This window comes from Thermobia domestica, chromosome 10 (genome assembly GCF_964235325.1).
Source record: "Thermobia domestica chromosome 10, izTheDome1.hap1.1, whole genome shotgun sequence".
Classification (NCBI taxonomy): Eukaryota; Metazoa; Arthropoda; class Insecta; order Zygentoma; family Lepismatidae; genus Thermobia; species Thermobia domestica.
Window position 1 is genome coordinate 189,588,534 of NC_137463.1, and position 22,583 is coordinate 189,611,116.

At 34.4% G+C, this 22,583-nt stretch overlaps 1 protein-coding gene across 15 annotated transcripts in view; it reads left to right on the forward strand.

The window, feature by feature from the left end:
• LOC145662895 (uncharacterized) overlaps positions 1 to 22,583 on the forward strand; it is a 246,747-nt gene that overhangs the window by 60,080 nt on the left and 164,084 nt on the right. For 14 of the 15 annotated variants that reach the window (XM_081728874.1, XM_081728875.1, XM_081728877.1 and 11 more), the window contains exon 4: positions 17,381 to 17,489. In XM_081728874.1, the coding sequence (XP_081585000.1) occupies positions 17,381 to 17,489 (109 nt within the window). Of the gene's footprint in view, positions 1 to 17,380; positions 17,490 to 19,774; positions 20,327 to 22,583 lie in introns of those variants that run through there. The other variant, XM_081728876.1, reaches the window with a different exon arrangement.

The following is a 22,583-nucleotide window of genomic DNA, read 5'->3' on the forward strand; positions in this document are numbered from 1 at the left end:
TATTTAATGCGTTATGTTGGATAGAGGTGCAATTCTTCGTTACAGCCTAAATGGGGTTGTCAGACCATTAAGTTTTCTGTTATCGGATCGTAGAGAAATATTTCGAAAGAAATGCACAAGCTGACTCTGGTAACCTCGGTGTTTATCTCTTTTGCTCTTCGACGTGGAAACTATGCATTACTTTGAAATGGCTACTTGCGATGTCTTCGGTACTGATAGTTACAATCTGCACGTGTACAGTCCGCAGCAAAAAAACCTCCAACATGAGCGTGTAAGTTTATTGTGAAACTACGCCTAACAACGCAGAGAATCAACATAACGTCTAAATGGCACGAATCACGCCAGAGAAACCTCGGCGTCCTCCCCATCACACTTATTTTGGAGCAAAAGGCTTCGTAGTTTCAAAATAAACTTACATGCTCATGTTGCAGTACATCACGGACTGTACATCAAAATTGAGATGTTGCTTGGGAAAACACAATAGAAATTGGTAAGAGCACTTATGGATATTGTGGCGCGAAACTCACTGACCGAAACACAGTTCCATCTGGTCACAGGCTTTTCGTGGTACAAGAATCAACCTAGAAAATAGAACGAATCCGAACGTAAATTGCTGGTCAAATGGAATATTGAAAGATCGCCGTGATCTCTGAGAAAGTTGTGTGTGCTACTGGAATGTGTAGGCAGTGGTTTTCAATCTTTCGATACTCGCGGACCCGCAGAAGGCGAAGACATTTGGCGACCTGGTAAAATAGAAAGCACTGCATTCGTACTGATACTAATGAAAATTTCGCGATCCGGCATCAGTCTGCAGACCAATAGTTAATTTTTTTTTTTTTTTTTTTTAATAGAGCTTTCAAGGTCCTTTAAGATCTGTAGCGTAGTTCCATTGTTCATCCACCAGTAGGCATCGGTGTGAAACTGCGTCTGTTCAATAGTTCGCGTATTATAAGTCTCCACCAGAGTACCATAGATTTCCATTGGAGTGATGTATACGTACTGATCGAATGGTCAGTTATTACTTTACCTGGGACACCTTCTCCCACTTTCATGCTAATTAAAGTGCGGAAATACACAACACACCACGACTTTCTCGAAGTCTTGTAATCCAGCTACCGAAATGCTGGGAGCATCAATTATTTGTATGTTCGTTGACATTTAGTACCCCTTTCTGCACCTAGGCTGTGTGAAAAATGGACATAAAATTTAAGGTAGAATCCGAACTCGGGACCATGTCCCCTAAGGCACACGCGCTAGCGTCTGTACCATCGTTGGTGAACAACTCAGCTTAAATATTTCTTTTGAGGTCATTGTTGTATCGAATTAAATTTCTATTCGTAGCTTTTTAGGTTTTGTAATATCTGCTGGCAGATAAATACTGTGCTTTCTTTAGTGGTAAGGAGGGTAAAGTTCCACTGAAAGTATGTTTCAGGTTCTCTTGAGATTCAGAATGTGATAAGTCTCATGTGATTCCTAGTATAAAATAGTTGGTTAAATGTGGAAAATTGTTCCATGTGGCTTTATATAAAACTATTTCTTATTTATTTCTAATTGCTGTTAATCTGAAACGTTGACATTACAGTTATAAATGTTGTGATATTGAATATTATATAGTTGGTATTCTTGTTATGTGTTTGTATGAAATAATATTGTTATAATGTATTTTATATTGCTTTATGAAGTATAATATTTAATATTTATTCCAAAGTTTACAATGCGAAGAAGTTACCTTACAAATTAAATTTTCTGAAGTTGGTGACCGTCGATTGTATATATCTTTTCCTGAAGTTAAAGGAAACCGTAGCAGTGTCTTGAGAAGCATCTTTGCATGTTACCTGGAACTGTGATGAAAGAATAGATGTTTAACTGAAGATAGATTCACTGTATTTATATTTGAACAGTGTAACAAGAAATCTGTAGATCTGTAAGATTCAGTTTTTCCTGTAAATCAGCTGCACTTCGAAGTTAGTCTCCCGACAAATCTTATCACACTCTATCATCAGTACTGGTTATTCTTTGATTTCAAGAAACTATATACTTTGTAATATTATGCAAGGAACACACACACTTACGAAAGGTAGGCTATTTAGCTTATCAATGTTTTATTCAGTTGTAATTGCCGCTACCGCTTGGTTCCGAGTGGGACAAGGGGGTTATTCCATTATAAATGATCGAACACTTCCCAGGTGACCATATGGGATTTTGATGAAATTTGGCATACAAGTACCTACATCCCTCGTAAGGAAGTCTGTAATATTTTATTTTCCTGTTGCTACCAGTTCTGAGAAATTGATCTAGAAGTTAGGCAGTCCGTATCGTGACTTCTGAACATGCTGCTTTTTGTAAGTTTGCAATGAGCAAGAACTCGGTTACTAATTCTCTTACATGGGTCAGACTTTTTCTGCGATAAACATATACATCGTTGTAATGCAGTAATATGTTGAAAGCGGCATGACCATTTTATATTCGGATATATAAAATGTCAAAGTCTGCACTTTTTACATCAACGTTTATAAAGATCATTATTTTACGTGTCTCAGATTTCCTTAATAAAACAACAAATGCCAGTGTTTGTGTGCACTACTTTACTGGTGCAATATGCACCAGTGATGCAGAGCTGTTTACATTTCATTTACAAGATTTATGGGAGGTTAAAGTTGGTATCATTGTTAAAAAAAAAAAAAAAAAAAAATTTTTTTTGCTTATTTTCAGAGCCCTATTTAACTATGTTGACAGTTGAATCTGAGTGTGGTACTTTGGATGAACATTTTTACTTATTTAACAAACAACTTGTGTGATTTTCGAAACCCTGATGTATTTTCTTCCATTTTAAATCATCGCCTTTGTCAACATGTGCCGGTAGTCTTTCAGTATTAGAACGGATATGGAGAATGGAAGTAAAGAAGTACGTGTGCGCCAGGTGAAATCATTTACACTGATTATGCACTTGAAAACATTGCAAGACTAAGAAGAAACAACCTGCCATAGAAAGAAATTAATTGTAACAAAATAGTACAGTTCTGTGGGTCAAAATTACAGTTCAGTATTAGTAATAAGAAACTGAGCGTTCAAACAAATGAAGAAAAGACATGCAGACAAAGTGAAAAGGAGCATAATAAACCTGTGGAACAGGTCACGTAAGCAAATGATACGTGCATGTTGTGAAACATAAATGATTTAAAATTGTGGAAACTTACATGAACTAACACTTTGCAAAACAACATACCTTTCTTTACTTTTTAAGACATGCTTGTACTTTTGGTAACTATGATCATCCAGTCTGTATGTTCGTCCAGTGCTACCTTGTAATAAAGATAACTCCAGGGTACAGATAACATCATGGAATTATATCCAGACTTCATCTTTCTACAGTGGTCATGACAGCACAAAGGACTCAGCTGATACCATGAAATTCACACATACGTCTTTATTTTCACATGACACTTCGTTGACCTTACCAACGTCCCACTTACTGTCATACATGGCTGCAACGCACACACTACTATGAAGCTTACGTTGCCATTCTTTTGCTTTTACCAGATACACTGTAGTACCAAACTCGTCTGCAGAAATTATCTTCATAAGGACTGTGTTTGCCTGTGTTGGTATAAATGCATCGTGAGAGCGAGTTCCAGGAGTAGTCTTCAAGTTTGTGTCTTTTCTATGCATTCACTTTCCCTCGAGAAATCTTCAGCAGACACACAAATAGTGTATACCTTTAATATTGCTGTCAACCCATTCGCGCATTCCTTGTGCAGTAACAAGTGATCTTGTAGGTGACTGAAAACTAACTCTGGCTATCAATTTTTTGTATTTGCTCCTACACTATTACATGGGCTTTTGCCTTGGGATGTTGTAAAATAGTGCCATTCTGCTTTGATTCCGAAAACATTTTCATGCTGACATAGATTGTAAATGTTCTTGTAATTTTTATATTGTGATCCAGCACCATCACTGAAGTAAATCTTATCAATCTGGCTATCTTCAAGGATTTTGTGTCAGGTGTGTTACGAAATGCCTTAGGAATATACAGACAGTAGTAGCATTATACTGTAAACTGTCTGATATGCAGCAGAAATTGATACATTGCAGGGTTCCATTATCATTATAGTACACCACGAAAGGATGCAGTTACCTGGGATTTCTCCCAATGGTACCCCTGAACCTCGTCCTGTATAACGAACGTGCAATCTTCGGCAAAATCCAGTAAAACAATTAACTCTGTTCCCTGAAGTGAAGTTAGCCTTAGCTATATAATAGTGCTGTCTATCAGTTTCCTAAGCCAATGTCACAAAACTCATTCACGGAGAGCTATAGGGTTTGTAATGTCAACCGGTCTGTGTAAACCTAGTTTTTAAATTTAACACAGTCATCACCTTCAAGTAAGCGATCATCAAAACGGTTTACTAGATAATCTTGCACAGCCTTCTTCCTTCCACAGTTGCCACAGTAATGTAACATACACTCTCTCTTCAATATATTTCAGTTTCTTCAATTCTGATTTCCTGCAGAATGATAATCAGTGGCATTTGTCATCATTTCTAACACCTAAATTACAAGGTTCCATTTCTCTGATGTGGTTCACAAATGCAAATGGTTACTTCTGTAATAATCATATACTAATTCCATCTAGTGCTCAGGTATAAAAAGTATGTTATAAATCAGGCTTCAGCAATACCATCTGTTGAGAATCTCGAAGTACTTCCATTCTCCATATCAGTTCTAAAGTTGCAAGATAGCCGACACCTGTTGACAAAGGCGATGATTTAAAATGGAAGGAAATACATCAGGGTTTCGAAAATCACACAAGTTGTTTGTTACATAAGTAAAAATGTTCATCCGAAGTACCACTCTCAAATTCAACTGTCAACATAGTTAAATAGGGCTCTGAAAATAAGCAAAAAGTTTTTTAACAATGATACCAACTTTAACTTCCCATAAATCTTGTAAATGAAGTGTAAACAGCTCTGCATTACTGGTACATATAGTTCACTACCCTGTAAAGTAGTGCACACAAACAATGGCATTTGTTGTGTTATCTAGGAAGTCTTTGATACGTTAAAAAATGAGCTTTATAAACGGTGATGTTAAAAAAAAAAAATGTACTGACTTCGACATTTTGTATATCCTAACATAAAATGGCCATGCAACTTTCAACCTGTTACTTCATTACAACGATGCATATATTTATTCCAGAAAAAGTTTGACCCTAGTAACAGAGTTCTTGCTTATTGAAAACTTAATCAGTGTGTTCAGCAAGTCACGATGCGGACTGCCTCACTTCTAAATCAGTTTCTCAGGAACAGAAAAAAAAAAAGGGTTTCTTACGAGGGATGTAGGTACCTGTGTCAAATTTCGTCAAAATCCCAGATGGTCGAATGGGGAATTCTAATTTCGGTAATTATATATGGACTGACCCAAGGGTTTTAGGTAAATTAGAAAAAAAAAATAGTTATTGACTTTGAGTTACCGTTACTTACCTAGAACTTAACAAGCGCTTATTCGACTTTTTAGCTAGAAGGTTCGAAAGAAAGTGACAGCCACGGCCACCGAAAGTTCAACAATTGCATGCAAAAATATGGGACTGTGGTCAAACCTAATTAGTGTAAATTATGCTGAATTGTGATGGTCGGTTAAACCCGTCACTACATATTGAAAGTATCGAAAAAAAAAGCTTGATTCACATACCTTTAACATGGTTTAAAATCGAATTGGAGTCACACTGTCACTGATGTAGAGAATTGGGGAGTACATTTCTTGGAACATTTATCCACTCTATTTCTTTGATAGTGCTCACCAAGTGAAGTTCGCAAGTAATTTGTTGAAATTTTACAATGCATATAAGCTACGATGAAATGGTACTTAAACACTTCTTCGCGCTCAAAAATAGTACCTAGGGACTCAAAACCACCATTAGGACTACCATAGTGTTTCTGATGATATCCATGATCACACAGGAATCTGAAATTTACAGCAGTAATTATTGAATATATTACTAACTTTTACAAATAACATCACATAATTAAGGAACTTCATAAACTTCTTGAGTTGATCGTCTCTACAAGAAGGTAGTGTCTTCTTTCGACTTACAGAGCTGTAGCTTAAGGTTGATCGTGCTGGTTCTTCATATATTCGTAATATTTTTGTTAATATGAAATAAGTACTTTTATTGAAGTATATTATTATTATTTCAACATTCGTTGTAATTACAATAAAGTTAATTGTTGTTCCTGTGAAATAAATATATTTTGTTAAATAAATATTAGACTATAATGTTCTATACGTAATGTTGGACTACATGTGATATGAACACTTGTTTGCCTGTAGATTAATCATTCGAAATAAATTTCAATTAAACTTTTATTCTGCTGTGTCTATTACTAATGTATAATCTACAATGATGCAATCACATGAACACTACGAAGGGCTTGATTGGACAGACTCGTTTAACGCGTGGAGAAATCCTAAGAAATTACATAGAATTAGATGAAGAAGCGAAGGAGTCACTCCGCTGAGTCAAGGTGGATGATCTTTTGCGTTATTGCATTCTGTCACATTTGTGGTTCCATCCCTTACTGCAAAGGCTGTTAAAAGTAAAATTATTATTATCCATACGTGGAGATACGAAACCTATGTCTGCTACTTTACCAGAATTTACACCGTAGTGTAACTAGGCCTTTCTTACCAGATGTATAAGAAAACACGCATACCCTTCTTTATCTACACCATTTACCAACAGAATTATGATATGAATAGTTATCCTATCTGCTCTCCGAATGTGCTTCCTTTAGTTCATGAAATATTCATACTTTGGCGTGGGAGACCCGCGTTCGATTCCCGGCAGGAGCTCCTGTGGTTCGGATTTCACATTAATCAGTAGGTTCAGTCTCACAGCCTCGCTACTGAAAGGGACGTTAAACTCAAAATCAACTCAACATTGATAGGAAGGGAGTATACATGTAAATGTATTTTGTTTGTCAAGGCGAAAGGGAACACGTATGGTATGGAAAACGTAATCAGATGGACGTGCTTTATGACGTGACTGGCTGACTTCTTTTTAAAAGGAAACAAAAGGGCTAAGTGTCTCATTTCGTTCTTAAAGCCAAACAGTCTACAAAGACCTTGGACAACACGTAATATGTACTTGTGTTAATCTTGATATTGCTGGTTTCAAATCAACATTTATCAGCTCCAATAGGTTCCTATGGTTTCAGTATTACTTTCTTGGTTCCCATTTTTTTAAAAAATTAGTTTTATTTATTTATTCTCGCTCGAATATCAAAAGATTCTCTTTTGGATTTGTTTCAGTTGTATTTGATATTTTGTAATTGGCTTAAAAGCTTCGGCTTTCCTTCGTTTACTTTCGGGTAACTGACTGAAAGTACCACTGGAAACTCTCTTATAATATCCACAAATGAACTTTGATTGAAACTGTCGTTGCTACTTGCCCTTTCCACTGCGTTTAGGATACTGCGCCATAGGTTATCCACAACGAAATGACCGCGCGACGGATGGGAGAAATGAGTAATGACTCCCTTTATTGATACGACTCACTGCTACGGGCAGAGGAAACGCGAGTGAACGTTCATAAATCTGGAGCAGTCTAGACCTGAGTAGTAGCTTGTTTTATTCATATGAAATGGAGGGAGGAGATAACTCGAGGTGTAGTTACTGATTCTCGAGCAGGACTTCTCAGGAGTAGTTACTTATTTTTATTGAAATCACCCAGTGTCATGAAAGAGAATTCCTTCAAGTTTTGTTTAATGTTCAACATGGGATCCATTTGTGGCCCTGCACACGTCGAGACGATATTCCACTTCTCGCCACGTATTCACCAACATTTCAAGTATTCCACTTCTCGCCACATATTCACCAACATTTCAGGTGTAACTGTCCCAATCGCCACGACGATTCTTTCCCGTAAATGAGGATTAACTGTTCTACTGATATGAAATGTAACCTCATCAGAAAAGAGATTTTTTTCTTTTTTTAAATGACATCATCAATTCTGTGTAGAAAGCAGCAAACTCATACATTTCGATTTTATCAGTAGGTTTTATTTCATGTAACAGTATCTTTAGGCAAAACATCGTACACAGTATCTTTAGGCACACCTATTTGTAGACTACGTCTGGCCAATGACTTCTTCGGGCTCCGAACACAAGAAACACGGATCTGTTAATCATCATCTTCAGAAGTTCTCGGTCTACCTGGTGATTTTGCTTTTAAAACACTACCGGTTTCCTTGAAACTTTAGCCAATGACGGATAGTTCTTGCAGTAGGTGGTTCACCACCATACCGATGTCTAAAATTATGTTGCACTGTTATAACTGACTCAGTTTTCACAAGACCAATAACACACTTCGCTTTCTGTTGCGGAGTAGACATTGTTCCTGAATTGCTCTGCATTGCACCCCTGCCTGGACTGAACTGAGGAAACAGGAAAAAAAAAAAAAAAAAAACTGGCACTGGTGCCGTCTCAAGGTCAAGCAGACCTGTCAATTGCAGGGGAGCCGAACTTGGAGAGTTGATGAATCAAACACCACAAACTAGAATAGTGTATGTCACTTTGTACAGATTGTGGGACACATTGAAACTAATATATATATATATATATATATATATATATATATATATATATATATATATATATATATATATATATGTGTGTGTGTGTGTGCTATGCATCTGTTACTTTAAAACACATAATTATTTTATATTTTTACTTTGTTTTTTTTTCTAAAACTATTGTGTCTCTGTTTTGTATCACTTAGTTGATAAAGCTTCTTAGTTTTAACCTCCACATGTAAAATAAGTCGAAATAAGTAAATAAAATATATAATTTGGCACAAAGAGAAAAATATCAAGCCTGAAACTAATCTAGTCTACGAATAAGTATTTCTTTCGTTTTTTAAGAATTCGAGTTACGTTGATGCTCGTAACGCGCTTGTGCACTTCTGGTCATAGAAACCTAAACATCGAAAAATGTCAGTTTGAAAAAAAAAAAAAAAAAAAAAATTCTAGGTCCTTACGTCCTTGAAATCTGTGCTTATAGGTAAATCTATTTTCCCTCCATTCTGCTACAGAGTAACATGACTATTCGGAGCAGAGATATTGAATATCTGGACATTGCCGTCGAGTAAATATGTAATTGCCAGACACGAAGAGGTCATAAATTAGGACAAAATAGACAAATGAAATCAAAATTTGGCTTACTGGGTGATAGAGTTTATGCCTCTACGGATGTAGATCACGAAGGTAATAATATACACAAATGGACAACTTCTAAAGTGAAGTCTTCTTGGTGTAATGGTTAGCATAAAGGAGTTGCGTACAGAACGTCATTTTAGCATAAGTTCGAATCCTGTTTACGATTTTTTTTTTTCAACAAATAATCAGAGTTCTGTTGCGAAGAGTATGGAGGGAAGATAAATATATCAGTTATGTAATATAGTATATTACATCGTATATATTAAACCAAATTTTAAACCAGGGTTGGCAAAAACCATGGTTTTTATTTTTAAAAGTTTTTTTGTTTAATCCAGTTTTTTTTTTAAATAATTGCTCTATGTATTTATATCACATATGGCCAGAAATAAGTTTTTCGCCTTGGTATCAGGGTGGAAAAAATCTTTTTTTAAACAATTTTTGTTGATTTTTTTATTTAAATCTATCTTTTTTTGATTTAAATCAAATCTTTCTCCTCGTATAATACAAGTCGCGAACTAAAGAAAAAACATTAGGAACTAGTATTAAATGTTAATTATGCCATTTAAGCGAAAGTATTGCGATTGAATTTTGATTTAATCCCCAATCTTTAACCTATTGTAATCTCAAACAATGTTTGAGCATTAAGGAAAAATACAACAAAGTTTATCAACATGGCACTTTCATTTTCACAAAGTTACTGGTATTTGGCAGGGTATATTTTTAAAAAATCGAAACTAGCTTGCGGCACGAAATATATACAAAATGCATAAATTTCGCCTAAAGTTATAAAATAAAAAAAAAAAAAAAAAAAAAAAATTGTCTTAGATGTCCATGGTGATTTTCCTGTTGGAATAGTTAACGATTTAAAAGCCAATATTACGGAGAGTAAAAAGCAGTATTCCCCGTTACCCGTTCAAAATGGGATTTTCCCTAATCATCCTCTGCGTGAAACACTCGTTTTCATACTGTACTATACATACATTTGAGTCTTATTGTATTATTATTATCTTCCATAATAATAATAAATAAAATAACAGAACAGAAACGGGATTTCATTTATTTTGAGTTTAAATTAATTTATTTCTGAATTTGATTTAAATCAACGATTTTTATTTAAAAAATAAAGCGATTTAAATCACACTGATTAAAATCAATCCACCCTGCTTGGTATTATTATGCAACATTCGGGTTATGTTGGAAGAGGTCACATATGCTTAAAGCCGAATCCGAGAGCATACGTCCGAGAGCAATTGTCCTTCATTTGAACTCCAAACTGGGACTAATTGGCCACAATTGCGATACGTCTGCCGACTTACGAAGGACTCCTGATAAAAATGCGTTGTACTGATATTTACATACTTGTTAGTATAATTGCCAAGAGTCATTTCAGAAGGACAAAAAGATAAACAGTTGCGCAAGTGAAACCATTATACAGAATTAAATATGGACAATTTCAAAATACTGCAGAGTACAGAAGAACTAATTTAGTCTAAGTTAGTTCACTACGACTTTTATTAGTCCAAGTTAAAGAAATACAACGACTTAATTTGCATATCAGTAAGAAAAATGAATAAATATACGAATTATTTGAGTCCACTTTGGCTTTGACCCATTTATACATAAATATATACCAAAGATACCCCTGATTTCAATAAATGCCTCTCATGGGGTTTATATGACCCCCCTAAAAAGTACGGCATTTCGACATATTTTATCAATAGTAAACATTATTAAAACGAAACAATATTTAGAATTTATCGTTGACTGCAATTGGATAATAATAATAACAAACTATATAAAAAAAATCACATAAGATACATTCATAAACTTGTACAAAAAACAAAAGTTGATTTTGTAGTATAATCTCGTTGAGTAACTAATGGGGAATTTAGATCTGAATATAATACGAGTAATATACGGGAGTGAAACGTGATAACCCACAAATGTGTGTTCAAGATTTTACGAACACTTGCACTTTTACGAATATTTTTCGTTTTTTGAAAAACAAGCTGGTTTAAAACACCTTGGTTTAAACCAGCCAGCCCTATTATAAACCCTTCTCCTTTTGTGTTTAATGTATATTCTTGAGCCAAAACTAACATGGAAAGTGTTCATCTAGTTCTTCAGTATTTCGCGCAAAGGGAATCATTGTGTAAGAAAATAAACGGTCACTAAATTATATCTGTAGTTTCAACCGCAACCATAGATGGGTGTAATCTGGTTGGCCTCTAAAAAAATACATACTGATTCAAATGCTAGAACGCATTTCTCTTGTAAAGAATATTCCAAATGCAATAGTTTCTAAAGTAATATAACAGATTTATCTGATCGAAATATTTGAATTTTAGACACCAAAGAATAATCATGGTGACTTAAAGGAAATAATCATCAAAGAATCAGGCAAGGAAGAGAAAGTAACGGGAAACTCACTAATATGATTACTTTGCGGCATAATTACGTGGTTAGCGTACCGAGTTGCCACTTAGCAGATGAGGACTGGAATGTTATTCCTTGTACTTTTTTTTTTTTTTATTACGTTTGGTTTTATTATTCGATTGAAACATTGTTGGAAAACAGTTGAAAACTTCATATGCATGCGAAATATTATCAAGCAAATAATGCCGAAGTAATAACTTAGAGAGTCAAAGTATGAAGGAAAAATAAATATAAAAATCGAAATCCAAAATATGAAAGTATAAGTATATAATTTCTAGAAGATAAATTAGAATTATTTCAATAAAAGCTGAAATTAATAAATTTAAACGAAATTTCTAGTTTGATGTCCCACGACTATGCTCTGTAGGTTAAAGAAGACGGATAATTAATGAAAATGAATGGTTATTTAATAATTAATGCATTAAGAATGTGGGAGGAAACCTGAAAACGCTGAGAAAATCCACGGATAGGATGTTGCCCACCACAAACTCGTGTGACCAGAGATCAAATCAGATATTCCTTGTACCATATTGTGCCTTCTTTACGATTATCGTTACATATGCAGGATGAGTGTAAATTCCTCTAGTGCTTATAAATCAGAGATTGCTGGAGATAAAAGGATAAAACAAAAACAAAGTTAGAAAAATGCCAGGGAGTTAGTCGAGTGGAATATTCTGCTTACCTCTCAGGACCCTTTAACAGGAAACCCTGGAGTTACTCGAAACTTTCATTATATTAATATTGATCATGTAGTGGCCACTTCCTTACACAATGAGTCCTATTGAGCGAAATACTGGAATATTAGGTGGCTATTATCTAGCTATATGCAAATGAAATAATGTTCGTTACCTTATTATGAAAAAAAAATGCTAACCGTTTGAAATTACTTATCACTCTGAACATATCACTAGTTTCAAGTCTAGTTTTTAAGTCACTTCCATTAAGGGTGTGGAGGAGGGGTCTATACCAAAAGTAGTTCCTCACGAGCCGATCATATTACGGAGTTGAAACTTGGTATATGAACTCCTTGTTGAACGTAAATAGAAATGCGTAGCATTTACGAAACTTGCTCGTCTGACGAGGTAAAGAGAGAGGAATTTCTATAACGTGTTTCTCAATATATAAAAACATCAAGGTTGTCTCAGTATTGAACTGTTTAAAATAAAGTTTACAACATACTGAGCGCGTTGTATGAACTGGTAATTTATAGTTCCATTTTCTTTTCAAGTAAATATCTGAAGGGAAAGAAATGGAGTCAAATATATTTTCAAATATCTTTCATGGACCTATTCTTCTGCGATGAACAGGCATTTCAGCTAGTCTGTGTTGCTTTCTGTATAAGAGTATACATATTTTATAGACGAAAATTTCTAATTGTTTATATATCCTTTCAATTATTATGTTGCTTATCTGTGATGTTTCAATTTTCTTACAAGCGTAGGAGCATGTTACTTGTCAGTTAAATGCTATATGTTTTTGGAAGTCCATACTTGGTCGGTGCAAAATCTTAGATAATGAATATTATGCGAAGTAGAGTGAAGGAAATTCAAATATAAATCTTGATACACAACGTCGTAATTAAACGTTCATTGAAATGTTTTGGTTGCATTAGGAAAATATTCTTTGACAAAACATTCTTTCAGGTGATTGTCAATGTAGCAGTGAGAAAGATATATGGCAGTGAGAAAAATAGTTTAGTTCTTGTGATAGACAAGGGAAATTTTTTTCGCAGAAATTTGTTTTCCTTATATTTCCTTGTATCCTACTTTCCTTGCATATCATCTACATTTTGTATAATTAATTTGATTACTTTTTCTTGTTATAAATGTTAGTGGCATTTTCAATGGCCACATTGGTAGTGGTTAATTTTCTTATGTTTGAGTTTCCTTACTACAAATATTTCACATTCAAAATTACAATAAATGAACGATATTAAAACAAATGTCAAATGTTACTCATTGTTGAACACCTAAAAAGCTCTCCCGCGAAGAAACGAACCCAGATATACAGTTTTCCAAGCAAGAACGCTAACCACTTATCCACGAGAAACAGTGAACATCTGCCGGTAAATAAATATAATATTGTTCAGAAGTACGCGCAAAATCACAAGTTTCAATCCGAGTAAAGTTAGAAGAAAACCGGACGTAATTAGGCAGCTCTGACAAGAGCTTCTTAGGTTTGGCTAGAAAATTATTAAAAATTAATATCTTAAATAGTCCCCATTAGCTTATATGACTGCTTTTAATCTCCTTCACTAAAGAGTTAATTAAGCTGACGTCATATCAATGTCGCTGTACAACTTCTTCCCATCAAGAACTTGCTCCCATAAATAGTCAGCTCTCCTTGATGGATTATCAGGCCAGTTGTCTTGTATTGTTCTCGTATCTTCTGCCAATAGATTTTTCATCTGATTCAGGTCAAATGCTCTAGGAACCCAGTCTACTAATTCAACATTTGGTTCCTGTTGAACCAGGCTTGAACCAAATAGGAGTCGTGAACTGACCTTTGATCTTGTTGAACTTCTATAGTGCGTCTTGAAATGGATTTCCTACAATTAAGAGCAACCCATATTGCAAAATATTCAGGTACTTAAAACCAGCATTAGTTAAAAACTAGTGTGTATATATAACTGGAGAAGAGGGGGGGGGGGATAAACGCAGTTTCCACTCCTTTAATTAAAATGTTTTTTAAACCGTCTCAAATTGATTTGAATACCCTCTCTTAACACTCCTAGCTGGTCGAGTAGTGTGTGTGGCATTGGTGCACATGGTCCCGGACGTCAAACTTAAAATAAAATTAGTTTTTCATTTTGATAGCTGGTGGAGAATAATAGGTGAATGACGAAAATGACAAATGTAATAAGAGTTTATTACCTCTTCCATCTCTTCACTTTATTTTTCGATTTCTTGTATAGAAAACGTAGTTACGTTAAAAATGAGTCTAAGCTGAACAAATGACTCAAAAGAAAAATCAGAATGAGTACGTCCACAGAATTTGAAACACTATAAAAGAATTATTTCCACAAACTATTGAATATATCAATAAACTCTTGAGGAAAATGCAACTTACCTGTTTAAAATAGCGTGGAACCACCGATAGCCTTCAGAACAGCTCTGATTTATGAAATGAAGATAAATATAATTTCCAGAGCAATATTGAATTAAATAAATTTTGAACCCCCAACAGCTATATCGCATGAACAATTGTAGTACTTCTTACCCAGATTATTTTCTGATTGATGTTACTTATTATGTTTATGGATATAAAAATATATTTTTTGTTTGTTTTATAATACATAGTAAAGTAAAATACTTAATTTTATTCATGTATATCCTTATTGAAAATATATTCTTTCATTTCATGTTTATATTTAAGGATAACAGTAATGAATAATAGTGTTGTATGTATTCATAAATCATGTAAATTTAGTTTTCGGAGAAAGGCACTTAATAGTTTGTTTTTCTTTATAAATTGCATACATCAGTGCAAATTTATTCAGTTAATAAGAATACAACTTGAAGGAAACTGCTTTCTAACATTTTGTAACAAATCACTTACCTAGAGTCCTTTGTGCGAAATCTAAGAGGTGAAAATCTTTGATTCAGATGCTAGCAAGAGATAAGGTGTTGTTGGCTGAGACTGTATAATTCGTGAGACCGTGACTCTGAATTGTCGAAAACATTTCAGTCAGGTTCGTTCAAATGAAATACAAAAGATTGGGTGCAATTTACCCAATCTTTAAAAATTATATTGATGCATAATTTGTTGGTATGTTTTTTTTTCAATTGTTTTGCCATTGCGGAATAAACACTTCATTCGTCTTAAAAATGGAACGGTGAAAGTGTACAGTTATTATTAAAGATTATGCATATTTTGTAGAACAGTTGTTTTCAAACTGGGAAGGAGGGCGTGAAAAGTCAGCATTCTGTGGCACAGAATGGTGAAATATCGCACTGAATACTGTAAAAGAGATGATGAATAGTAATTATTCAATACTTGAAGTCTTAAATCGATTTATCAGTATACACTTGATATAGTGGCATGCAGACACTAACAATGCAGTGACAATTGCTGTTATTATTATGAAGCTGAAGTCTCAGAAAGTCAGCTTAGGAAAGGTAGAAGGTGTGAGTAAGGAGGAAAGGAGGAAGATGTGAGTAAGGATTATGATATTGAATACCTGATGGGTTGCTAATACTCTAAGGGTGCATTGTAGTATCTGAATATCGTCGCTACATAGTTCAAGTCTGTTACTGTTTGTTGGACATACTAGCAATAAGGGGACTGCGGTGGCTCATTGGTAGAACGACCATTTGCGTGGGTTTTCCAGGAATTCTCCCGTTCCTCGCACTCCCGTCATTCTGCTATTATTATCCATATCATCATCTTAGTCTCCCATAACCTAGGTGCGTAACTGTAGGACATTAAACTTAAAAAAGTATTAGCAGCAAAACTGGGTGTTAGGTTTTATTGAGCGTACCACAAAGAACACTAGTCTACGGGTCGTATCCATAGGCGTAACACTTGCTTTCTGTAATGATTCGACATAAAAGTTGGGCCGCGGTGGCTCAGTGGTAGAGCGTTCACCTCTGGTGCTTGGGGTCCCGGGTTCGATCCCAGCCCCCGCCAAGTGAACTTTGTGGTGGACAAACACCGTGTGCGTGGGTTTTCTCGGGGTTCTCCCGTTTCCTCCCACTTTCTTCATTCCACCATTTCATTCATTACTCATCACCGTCTCCTTTAGCCTAACCGGCATACCCGTGGGACGTAAAACTCAAAGATTTCATTTTTTCGACATAAAAGTTAGGTTACCCAATACCTGCCGATGAAGATACCATACATTCTGTTTGGATTTCAAAATCCTGGGCACAAACTTGCTGAACGAAGAGGATTAGCTGTACTCTGCCATATGAAGGTTTATTCTGACGATCCTCGTGCATAAGTTCACTCTTTTGTATTATTCGGAGGGTAGTCGTGATTTCTCACTCTTCTATTAATTCTGCTGCTGTTAAAGCGTGAGTACCATTGCTTGAGTCATTGCTTCATTATTATCAGCCTGCCAAATTATTCGAAAGGTCTTCGTTGTAGATCTGGCTGTTTTGAAGTAGAATGCGAGGTTAGTTCTTAGGTTTGGCTTGCAGTCCATAGATAGATCGCAAGTTCATTCATGTAACGTGTTGAAATATGATACATTGAATTAAAAGTATGATAGCTTAGATTATTTCATTTCACAATACCAGTGTGGTTGGAACAATGTTGGAAAAACAAATTATCACTTGATTCACGGGAAGTCCAGTTTCGTGACGTCTGTTAATAAGAACTGAGAGGTATTATTGAAATGTATATCCGGAGTTACTCTTCTCCAATCTAATAATCAAACTTTCCATTTTTTTTAAATTTATTTATACAGATATTAATGTTGAATGGAAACGAAATATTTAAAAATTTAAAGGTGCCGTATTTAACAGTATATAAGTTTTGATAATGTGTGGGGAAGCAATATGGTCATATGTTTTCGAAAATGAAATACAGTAGTAACTTCCAGGGTTTATAATGGGTCCTGGAATTCTTTATCACTGTGCCGTGAAGAGTTCAAATAATATTTCAGTAATTGCCAATCAACAAATATTACGAAGAACTCGAGGCAAATGTTATTATCATAGTATATTTTTGACCTCCATACAAATTGGTCTGTAAATGTTACAGTAAAATATATTTGTTTTCTGCTTATAGTCAAGTGGACCACTTGGACACGATGAAAGCTCAGAGCTTCCAGCATCGGGGGAGAGCAGTGAACTAGATCAGGGCCCAGTCGTTCAAGATCCTTTGGATGGATTAGATGGTAAGGAAAACTTAATTTCTTTCTCCATTGGACACATTCTTTCGTGAGTGTTTCAGCATACCCAAGTACCAAAATATAGTGTCCCCTATTCCCGTTTTTGTTGACCCTACTTCTTTAGTTGGTTCAGTTTTATGAAAAAAGTACGTGCTCAAAATTAGCCATCTATCGAACCTAGATGTGGATACAGAAAACGCCCGTAGGTATTTCATCTGGTCTGATTTTATCGTACGAAGTATCCTTGTGATAATATGCTCTTCATTAATCATCATCATCAACTGAGGTTTTGGGCGAAATTATGCGTGAAGCAACTAATTTCTATTCTTAGTACGAGTTGTGGAACAATATTATTAACGTAAAAATTTCCAGAGGTGACATAATAATTATTTTTAATTGTTTTGTATTAGAACGTCCTTGCTTAGTTCACTATTTTATAATTCTAGTTATTCAAAATCGCGGTTCAGTTGCTCTATTCCATACTGACCAAAGGAGCATTTGTGTGAAGTGATTCAAACTTCTAATTCCGCAAAGTAATTGGCTGGTTGATATGGCTGGAAGTCATTGTAAGCTGTATCTTCAAGAACTGTGTTAAAATTATTATTTCACAAGCCATCCTATAGGAGTTAGTGAGCAACGTCGGTAGTTTCAGAAAATAAATACTTTTATGTTTGTTTTCAAGATAATCATTGAGAAAAACCGAACCAATGTATAACAAAACAAGATTAACAGAAAAGTAATTAATAAATAGATACACAAAATTACAGTTATTAAAGCTGAAAATTGATAAGTTTCGAGGAAATATTGAATTTTGTAAATAACTTTTATGAGTCTTGGGATGAAGTAGCAGCTGTTTAAGGATAACCTGAATGCCGAATATATTCAAGTTTGATGACTGTAAGTGTCTTCTAGAATGGATATATTGAATAATTCTAATATGGTGAAGAGTTCAAATAGAATACTATGAAAATTGTCAGGTTAACGTTAAAGTACAGAAAAAAAAAAAAAAAACAAGTACTTGGGTATATACAAAAGTAAGGAATTGTGTAACAGAACGTAATTAAATAATATTCTGTGTAGGATCCGAAGTACTCTCCCGCTCCTCCATAAAATTATCAGGTAAATTACAAATTAAAACACTCATGGTGGAATGTGTCTAGTTATGAATGTACTCAAGGTTTACTAAGACTTCTATTCGTGATTTCAAATTTGAACTAATTTCAATTTTCATATGAAGTACCGATACTAAAGAATTACCTTCTTGTATTCATTAAGAAACATTAGATATGAGAGTAATATTGTTTCGAAACAATATTAAATCGTTTTGTTAACATGAAAATAGAAGACTTCATTCAGAACTGAACAAAAATCTGCTGCTGCTGAATGTCTGCTTTTAAGTTGCATCTTTTCACAAAACTTTTTATAAATTAAGAAAAACACATGAAGGCAGGTTCTCCCCATTTGAGACAGACCGATGTGGTGCACATGTGATGTGGAAGCAAGGCTCACATTTTCTTGACTTGGGCATGTGGTGGGTGATGTAGTCAGTGCCATTCTTGTGTTTCTGTACTCACCGTTCTTTCCAGGTACCCATGTTAGAGAATGATTGAACCCGTAAGTCGTTTTGGAACGAAAGTAGAACTGGGAAATTAATTTATTTAAATAATAATAATTATTATTATTATTCAGAACTGAAAATTACGAAGCCATCATTGAGAAGGTCTAAATTATCAAACACAAACGTTCTGCTAGTTTATAAATTTGCCTAGCTATACGATTAGTTATTAAGGATGAAATGTACATAGTTATTTGCTTCATTACTAGTTCTTCCTCACTTTTAGGGTCTTGACTTTCTATTCTTGCTGTAGTTCTTTCTTTTCTTGGACTTCTAATGGCTATTAAGATTTAAATTTGGATGTCAAACGTTGGAGACAACTTTCGTGTATTCCACGTAACACACGTATAGTACATGGAACTTGTGAATTAATAAAAACTTCTCCAATTACATCAACAAATTCTAATTTTCTTATTTATTTATTTTTTCTCGGGAAGCCTGAGAGTGAATTAAATCAAAGATTCGGTAAAGACTTGAAATATATATGATTGCATTGAGATCGACAGTATCATATTATTACTGAAGATTTGACGTAGCTATACTCTGAGAAATTATTTTATATATCGTAGTTTTTTTTTCTTATGTCGGTTTCCCCCTTCGGGCTTTATCAAATTTTTCATTGAATTCAAGAGTTCCTCAGCATGTAGTAATTGAAGCCTATTTTAATTTGTTGTAGGCGGTCAGCCAGGAACACCAATGATTACAAGCGAATACACCATTCCGGATGGTACAGATTTTAGTGAGACTTCTGGGAGTCTTCGTAGCTCAGAATTACCCACTGCAGAATCATCGACATCTGTAATAAGTGGAGGTAGACTTCGAGTTTCATCGTTAGCTAAGCTGACTGGTGTCGGGTTGTGTCAGGACTCTGAGGGAGAAAAGAGAAAAAAACAGATTTGTAAATTAAATGAAATAAAAAAGAACAAACCATTTTGGTGCTACGTCTGTAACAAGTTTTATGGTAATAGAGTCCAACTTACGCATCATTACAAAACAATGTTCCATAAAATTGCAGTGTCACGTAGTGGATTATGTGATCCCGCAGAACTTGAGAGGCGTCCTGGAGGGAAATAGAACAGTGTTTGATAATGTGCAATTCGTTTAATAATAGTGTTCTGTCTCCAGTCTTAATCTGGAAATACATATGTACCATTAGCATTTATGGCGGTGCTCACAGAGAATTTCAAAGGATTGCAATCTGTGTAGCAAAGCAGTCACAAGTTTACATTTATTGACATTTTTACTTTGCATGTATAGTAATGAATTAATTCGTTTTTTAATACTGTCTTCTGTGATTGATAGCTCAATTCAAATTTGTTGTTTTCCGTATCATTCAGACATGTAACTAAATACAATATTTGAGAAAAAAATGTCAGTTTTTTCCTACAAGAATCTATATGATCCATATATATTTCGCAATGGTTGAATATATATGTATACAAAACATGACTTGGAAATACTAAAGTATTTTTAATTTAAAATATTTTCGAAGTTTTTTCCTTTTAATTCTCATAGTTGGCTAATGAGGGTTGGCTGAATGGCTAAATAATCACTCACATATGAAACATAGGATCTTGAGTTCGATCCCTGTGGGTAATGTGTGGACTTGGTGAAGGACTAACTTAGACACATGGGTTTTGAGTTACTGATTCTATTGTTTCTCTGATAATGTTACTGTTATTATTTCATATTACTATCAGTCTGAGTCAAAAACATAGATAAAAGACTAAAGCTTTGGATCTTTTCGAGTTGGTGACAGTATCTTTTTAGTTTTCTTTGTAACACGATTAAGCGAAGTATAGTTAGTCTCATTGCTTTGTCTCGATTCAGCTTACAGACGGATCGATATTTTGTTTTTGACAACCATAACATATAAGATGACGGTTTAATGTAGAATCTATCCGTGTGAGTATGATGCTTAACAGCGATCATAAGAATAACTCTAAGAATTAACACTGATTTACAACCTTGTTAATCTCTGATAGAGCAAAACCTTAGACATTATCCTTTTTTTTCTTTCTTTAATGAAATGCACATTAATGTGTGTTTCAGAATCCCATTCTGAATTGAAAGTTACAAATAGGATTGGTATAGTAATAGTATTTTACTAGAGCACCATACTTTTAATCGTCCAGCTAAGAAATAAATGCATATTGTTTCGTCAGTCAATTCCAAGCTTCGGTATCTCCGAAATGTATCAATTTTCTGTAGCGTCAAAAGTGATAGCTTTAACACATTGAACGTAGTCAGGTCATAAAGAGAAATTGTCAGGGGGTGTGCACTTGGTCAGTTGTATAGGTATCAATTATAGGTTATCAAACATTAATTGTGTAACCGAGTTTTAAAAAAAAAAGTGATGAATGAAGCAATTAATGAATCATTTTTTAATCGATTATTTATGTTTTCACACACACAGGTAATTCAGAAAATGACTTCCTAAATGCAATGAGATACATTATTAGGGGATGATGAGCTGTTAAGAGAGATGAAAATGTGTTCACTTTGCTTTGATCATGTACATTTTCTTGTATTCTATTTGTTTTAATATGTTCCTCTCGTTAACGTTCATAAAGAAGTCTAAAGTAAACCTTGACTTCATTCAGCATATGCATGCTTTTCTGAAGTTAATGTAAAATGATTATTGGAATTTATCTTTTATGCTGCTTATGTTCATGATGTAATATTTAGTGCAACCGTAGCAGTAGTCATTATAGGATTATTTGATGTTGCATGTTTGTCATGTTAAAATTTATAGTTGAAAACTTCTTAAGATCTCAGATTGCGTTCCTTCGGCAATATCCAATACATTTGCTCGAGAATATTTATAACATATTCATGACCTGGAAAGGGATATATTGTGATAATGTATGGAATTTACTTTACAAAGGAAGTTCGAGGAATTCTTGGTCTCTCTATATTGGTAATTACGGATAATGTGATACATTGGTGGAAAATTCAAAGGAAATGTAATATTTAGTGAGGCTTATTATTAATTTTTTCTGACACGCTGTTTCTAAAATTTTAATTGAAATGTGAAATGATCCTTTTTAGAAATGAGCCTTTGGGTACATTATTTTCAGAAACCGTAGTCCAATGGCTTCTAGTTTATTTAGGCGTTACTTAATTTGTGGGATATATATATTTTGAAAAGTTTACAATGTCAGGTTTGATGCAATCTTGAAAGATTCGTCTAATTAATGTCTACGAGTGACATCATCTTGCAGAATTATTCAGTTATATTGAGAATTCGTTGTGTGAATTATCTAAATAGAATTACAAATGTTCACACAGCTTAATGTGAAGTTTTAGACGAAGCTTAGAAACTTCTTAAGTTTGAAGTTATCCTACGCATATGAGATTAAATTTTAAAATCCACGAAGGAGCATACGAAAGGTAAAGTTAGTTGTCTTTCTACTCTCGATGTAAAAACAACATACGAAAACTAAGGCAACCCAAATAATATAAGTAACTCAGGTTCATGGAGG